Genomic DNA, 6,972 nt, shown 5'->3' on the forward strand with positions numbered 1-6,972 from the left:
TTCAGAAAATCTTTTCAGGACCCCACCTTGATGTTTCGGGACCCCACTTTGGGTCCCGACCCCAACTTTGGGAAACACTGATTTAAAGCACAGCTGGAGCTCAAAAATTAGAATATAAAGAAAAAAATGTACTTTTTTGTTCAGAAAGGGAAACTCATACTACATAGATTCATAAAGCATAGAGTGAAATAATTAGTATTTTTTTCTTGTAGTTTTGATGATTATGGCTCATAAATAATGAAAAAAACAAAATTCAGAAAATTTGAATATTACAGACAACTTTTTCTATTATTTGTWGACCATATTCATCAAAACTACAAGAAATAAAGTCTTGAAACATTTCACTCTGTAATGAATTGAACAAACATATGTTTTGTTTTCTGAACTGACAGACAAAAAAAGTTGCACCTGGAGAAGGATTAATACATCTCAAAGTTAGAAAAAATTAAAACTTAAAATGACAGAAAGCATCTTACCAAAAGCATGAGACACGGGGCGCAGCATTCGACTGTGGATGCTTTTCCTTTTGGATTTAGGAGTCATCTGAAGAAATAAATCAACAAATAATTAAACTTTTGTCTACAATGTTATCAAAATATACATCTTAGACAGTACGGCTTTTAAATACATATTTCTTTTATTTAGAACAAGAGGTCTCCTTCCTTATATGCCTACAGCCCCTTTGGATCAACTCAAATATACAGCGGCTGAAAAGAAATAAAAATAATATGATTTTCTTTCAACTTGTATAACTTTCTCAAACATGGAACTGACGAGCTTTTCATTTGAAATGTAAACTGGAACACATTCAATTGAGTATCAAACCCTGTATCGATATTTGTTTTGGTATTAGTCCCTGGTATTGGGGTATGTACAAAAACATTTAATTGTAAAACTGCTGAATRAACGACTGAATTAGGCAAAACTTCATACACTATACCACTGGCTTCTTGATGCGTATTAGTTTATTAATGGTAATAATGGCAAACAGTGCCAATATTAGTGTGGAGCAGTGCAATCTGGTACAAAAATATCAACATAATGAGAAAAATAAAGATAAAAAAGACACTCAGAATAAAGATAAACAACCGTTTCCTGTTACAATTTGCRAAACGAAGTGCACCTTCTGGACCGTTTACGTAACAGAATGAAACACAGCAGCAACAGAAGCTAAAGAGGATGGTAGAAAAGTGAGCACAGTGAAGAGAGGCAAAAAGRCTAAACCTAGTGAGAGAAAAGAAAAGTGACCAGAAAGGAACACAAAGTGGGACAGTCCAGAATTACTTACGCTGGTGCAGCACAAAGTCTCCAAGGAGCAAAGGTAGAAAAGACAAGAGGGAACAGAGGAAAAGGTTTGAAGAGAAAAAGACAAAACACAGTAAGGCCTGAGGAGGAAAATGAAAGTCATGCAGTGAAAGATAAGAGAGGGAGGGAAACCAGAAGATCAAACAAGAAGGCAAAAAAAATAAAAAGGTTATAGCTACTAAAGAGTCCWAAATGACTGAAGGCTGTGCTTTATATGTTAGTGACTGAACTGACACTTCTCTGCAAAAAAGCTTACTCTGTTTGGTAAAAGCAGACATCAACAGCAAACTAAATACAGAACAAGATCTATAAACACATTTCTGTTTCAAAACATCCTAACATAGGAAGGTGGCAAATAAAATGAGTAATTTTTTGTTCAACACTTCCAAAAATATTATGTGTTTGACAATTTGTTAAGATCATCAGCTTGATCAGGGAGGTTCCAGACCTCTCTTCCCCCAGTTACGTCTTCCAGCTTTTCTGGGAGAATTCTAAGGCATTCCCAGGCCAAACAAGAAACATATTCCCCTTTTCCACTAGTGCCTGTTCTGCACGGTTAGACTTGGCTCTCCACGGTTCCAAGGATTTTCCATTAGCATGGATTCGTGGAACCAGACCCTTTTTCTTACCTACTTCACTGCGGTTCCAAGTGTGCCATGCTGGCCTGAAAGCRCGACACCAGACTGTCGGTCACTGATTGTTTAGGGGGTGGAGTCATTGTTGTGTCACAAGAGCCACAGTTGATTAAGAGCATGACCAATGTAATGGTGGATYGGTTGTCGAACAGCCTGATTCCACCATTTGCAATAACAAMGCTACCATTTCCTCCACTGTTGTGTTGTGTATCTTTTCAGGGTATTCTCCTTCTACTATGTTTAATGGTGGCYGGCAAATAGCTTAATGGAGCATAATTGCCACCAGCTGTTAAGGCGTGTGGCGCCAATTTTCAGACTCTGCRACCACTCAACTTTTTGATGAACACACCCACTAGAGCTGTTACTGAAGTATAATGGAAAACCACCYAAATCGTGCTGTAGAGGCGCTAGTGGAAAAGAGCCATTAGTGTCTCCTGCCCTGGGTCCTCCCTGAGGTCTCCTCTCAGYCAGACATGTCGGAAGCACCTTTCTAGGGAGGCGTCCAGGAGGYATCGTTACCAGATGAACCACCTCARCTGGCTCCTCTCGATGTGGAGGAGCAGTGGCTCTWCTCTGTGTCTCTCCTGGAYAACTGAACCTCTCACCTTGTCTCTAAGGGAGAGTCCAGATACCCTGYRGACAAAAACTAATTTCAGCTGCTTGCATCCACAATCTTGTAGTCTGACCGGTACAGCTCAGCTCTTTCTTCATCACAACAGAYCAGTACAGAGTCTGCAATACTGCAGAAGCAGCACAGATCCATCCATCAATCAATCTCGCTCCAATTTGCCCTCACTGTGAACAAAAGACACTTAAATTCCTCCACTTAAGGCAGAACCTCACTCCCAACCCAGAGAGAGCAATCCACCCTTTTCCGACTGAGGACCATCGACTCAGATTTGGAGGTGCTGATCCTCAGCCCAGCTGCTTCACACTCAGAATGCAGATTATTGAGAATACTTCATTTTACAGGGTAAAACTGAGATTGACAAAGTCATGATGGACGTTTTAAGGCTGTTCATATAATTAAATGCAACTTGTAATTATCTCTGCAAATAAAGTTACAGGAGGCAACAATAAAATCAAAACCTAACTTCAATGACGTTCACACCGGACATACCTAAAAAAAAAAGTCTACACTCAATAAGCTCCAAGTCAATTGTTGCATTTTTTAACAAGAAAAAAAACAACAACCAAAAACTACAACTAAACTTAATTAAAAATTGAAGAACTGCAAGTTAACAAGAGTTGCAAATCAACACCTACCATACAGGACTCCAGATCCTCCAGCCTCTCTGCCTCCAGTATCTCAGTCGACGCCCGCTTAGGAATCTTCTCTTCTGGTACATCTAGATCCACCGACTCCTGCTGCACCAAGGGGCGACCTCGACGAACCAGATGGTCCGCCTGAGAGGACGAGAGAGGAGAAGAAACAGGGCAGAGGCAACGCAAGAAGAAAGAAAGGATGTGAAGAGAGAGAGAAGATGAAATGTCGAGAAAGCAAGATTACCAGTAGAGAATAGTAAATCATTCAAAAACTAAGTTTTGTGTTGCAAACAACAACTGCTTGTGGAGCAATTTACATTCAAATGACCCCAGAATTAAATACTGACTGATTAAATGCTGGACTTTTGAATATACATCATTTTGACTGTCCTGGTCTTACCAGAGTGTGTTGTGACGAAGACAGAGCCTCCAAAATCTCATCAACTATACRATCAGACAGAAAAGACGCCAGACTCAGCTTTACGTCACTGACAGAGAGAAAAAGAAGAGCGTGATTTTCACAGGACAAAGACAAGGAAAAAAGTGTGAGGATAAAATGGAAATAATTATAAAAAAATAAAACCCCACATTGCTGCCAATCGACACACCTGATTTTGTTGATAATATCCACCCCTGACTGCTCCAGGAGGGTTTTTGTGACGAARCTTTTAGGCACAGCCATCCTGGCTGAACTGGCCTTCATCAGCTCCGGACGAAGATTACTCCTCTTCATCACGTGGGGACACAGAGACTCAGCTGTGTCCATCATGGACTCTAAGAGAGTCTGGGAAGAAAACCAAAAAAAACATTGGTCACAGCTGAGATGTTTCTCCAAGATCACAAAAACATCATTTCAACAGTTTCAGTTTATTTATTTTTAAATATACTGTAGTTACTAATTTTCAGCCCGAGTTTTGTACCTGCAGCTGCTGATCCATGACAGAGGTCACCTCCCCAGCCATGGACTCTAGTTTTTCCTGGATGGGACCCACTGATGAACTGATCAGTTCCTCTCTGGAYGCTGACCCAAGGTGGTAAAGATTAGGGAGAAGCTGGGATCACAGAGAGAAGACAAACAATAAGATAGCAACTTATTCTCAGTATGAACAAAAGTAAAATTTGATTTTATCATATAATAATATAATGTAATATAATTAGCCAGCTGTGCATTAAACATTTTTTTTTACAGTTTTAGAGTTCCTGGCGTCTTTAATGAGGTTCTCTGCTGATCGAACGTCTTCCAGGACGGCATCAGTCTCAGAGTTCTTCAGAGAGTTCAGGTGGTCCTGAACTTTCACACAAAYCCGGTCGATCACCTGGAAGACAAAAGCAACAGGTGAGACCCTGGTTACTCACTGCACATCATGAACTCAAGGGATAATAATCAGGTCACAGYGTTTGCTTTTCCTTTTTCAACTTTACATTTAAAAGCAGAGCTGCTTGAAACATCATTTGAGCATATTCATGGCAATGAACGTGTCACGTTGCAGGTCCTGAGATGTAGGAGGCAAATAAATCAACGTGTTGTCTAGGGAATAAATTCCCGAACCATGAGTTGTAGCTTTGGGCTCCTAAAAAACTTATAATAAATTGTTAATTTTGTCATATTTAAAAAAGTGAAATACATATGGGGAGCAATGCACCAATAAAAAAATTTATTGTTCCCATGGCATTTAAAGGTTATAAGTAAAGTATTTTCAATCAGCATGAGGTTCGCGAGGGAGTCCCTGGGAAGTTTCCTCCTTACTTAGGGGTTCCYAGTCCCAAAATGATGAGAACCGCTTTTATTTTGACGGGTTACTTCCACCGGTGAAAGCGGGCATCGTCGCGTCAAAAAAAGGCTAAAACTTTCATTTTGTTGTGAAACCTCTGGGACAATAATGGCACCGTTTACCAGAGAAGTGTTGTCAGTGAATTTATGTGCTGCGGAGGAAGACGACGAGGATCTTGATGAAAACGAGGAAGATGAGCAAATTTAAAGAGAACAGGAGGAAAAGAGGTAAAAATACAGTTAGCATGAATGCTAATAGTAAAACGTGATGGAAACAGAAACTAAGATGGACACTGAGGCAGCATAACTTATTCAAGTCATCTGTTGAAAATTACTGCATAACACACACCACAGTTACAGTATTTATAATATCGTGGAGTCTTATTTAAGACTTATAGTTTTTATAGAGCCTAAAATAAATCTGGTGTCAGTGGAGAACACGCAGCTGTGTGTGTCCTCACCTGCTGCGTGGTGGTGGTAACAATGCCCTGCTGAAGCCGATAAGCCTGCTCCTGTAGGTACTTCCTCGTCTCATGGTTCCTGTATAAATAATGCTCAATCTAAAAAGAAAAAAAAGTGAAGCAAATGCCAGGATAAAACTCCCCGATGTTTAATATTTTAATTTATTTTAAACAGCACACCTAGATGGAGATTTCAAGAACCACTGGGTGAGTTTCTTTTTCTACCTTTAGCAGAGCATCTTCTGTTTTCTCAGGGCTCGCCTTCAGAGCCTGGGAGGCATCGATGATAGGGATGGGCATGAAACGGATAGTAAAGTTCCTAATGGACACACAAGCAGAGGACACAACTCTACTGAGAGTTTGAGGAAGAGGAGACGTGTGAAGATGAACAGAAACTGAACAAAAAATACTTCTTCGTAAAAAATACCACATAACTTACAGGTACATTCAGCACATTCGTAAAATTATGTACAGTTCAATAAAATACAAAAGTCCGTACTTMTATTTGTCGATTGTCAAAAAAATACGCACAAGTGTTTAACAAAACAGAGCAGGAAGACGAAACATCTTGATTCTTTCCTGTACTAAAAGAACTGAGGGAAACGTAAAAAAATAAAAATAAAAAAGAATTAAGCACGAGAAACATGAGGAAATTTAGAAAAAAACACAAACTTAAAGGTGCCCCGCTGAACAGAAAAGAGATCAGGAATAAAAAAAATACATCATTTGTTGAATAATGCAACACGCCAACTCTGAGGGGAAATGTGCCGCCTGGAGAATCAAAACATGAAACAGAGGAGAAAGGTGGATGTTCAGATGTGCCTCCGAGTCAAATTTAGTCTCTTCACGTTCAATCAGCTCAACATTAGGGGGGAAAAAAGGACAAAAATCAGATTTGTTTAGTCTTGATGTTTGCTTCTGATCTGTTGTATTTTCAACCAGAGCAGGTTTCGTGTCTTTGTTGCTGGATTCCCTGTTTGTCACTCTCTCCTCTGTTMCTTCCTCTCTTTGTTCTTCTCTCCTTCCTGTCTAAAAACACCTCGAGGTTTCGTCTGCTCGACACGAAACAGAAAAACATCTCTGTTCCAACAGTAAAACTGGCTTTTAATGTAGTTAGAAGTTCATGTAAAGTGTAAGTTAAAAAAAAGAAGCTTTTTTGGTTTTTGAAGTGATTTTATACATGCGACAAACACTTTGTTGTTTAAAAAAAGAGATGAACATTTTTTTAAATCTTGTTTTTATTTATCTCTTAAAGGGATCCCCGATTAGTTGTAACATTAGACTTAAAGGTATTATATCATGCTTTTAAATCCTTCTTTTTCACATCTAAATCATTCACTTATGGTCTATTTAAAATAAAACTGCACCACTTTGGTCTTAATTCCTCGTTTTTGTTGCTCCACAGACTCCTTGCTTTCCTTGCTTTTACCCCTGTTCTGAGCTGCGTCTCAGAGCAAGCTGTTTTGGGGCGGTCTCTTTAAATTCAAGTGAGAAATTTCACACCCCGCCCCCTCCAGGTCGCTGAGCATTCGAC

The 6,972-nt window shown here is 39.5% G+C and overlaps 1 protein-coding gene across 1 annotated transcript in view; it reads right to left on the reverse strand.

The window, feature by feature from the left end:
* The window catches only part of LOC106524124 (leucine-rich repeat-containing protein 16A), a gene marked incomplete in the record, with an annotated part of 107,406 nt that overhangs the window by 6,918 nt on the left and 93,516 nt on the right, over positions 1-6,972 (reverse strand). The window contains 8 exon segments of the mRNA XM_014017798.1: positions 477-543; positions 3,207-3,347; positions 3,607-3,694; positions 3,815-3,990; positions 4,127-4,258; positions 4,394-4,522; positions 5,439-5,537; positions 5,664-5,757. Coding sequence (XP_013873252.1) covers positions 477-543; positions 3,207-3,347; positions 3,607-3,694; positions 3,815-3,990; positions 4,127-4,258; positions 4,394-4,522; positions 5,439-5,537; positions 5,664-5,757 — 926 coding nt within the window.

Source organism: Austrofundulus limnaeus, unplaced genomic scaffold (assembly GCF_001266775.1).
Source record: "Austrofundulus limnaeus strain Quisiro unplaced genomic scaffold, Austrofundulus_limnaeus-1.0 Scaffold177, whole genome shotgun sequence".
Taxonomy (NCBI): Eukaryota; Metazoa; Chordata; class Actinopteri; order Cyprinodontiformes; family Rivulidae; genus Austrofundulus; species Austrofundulus limnaeus.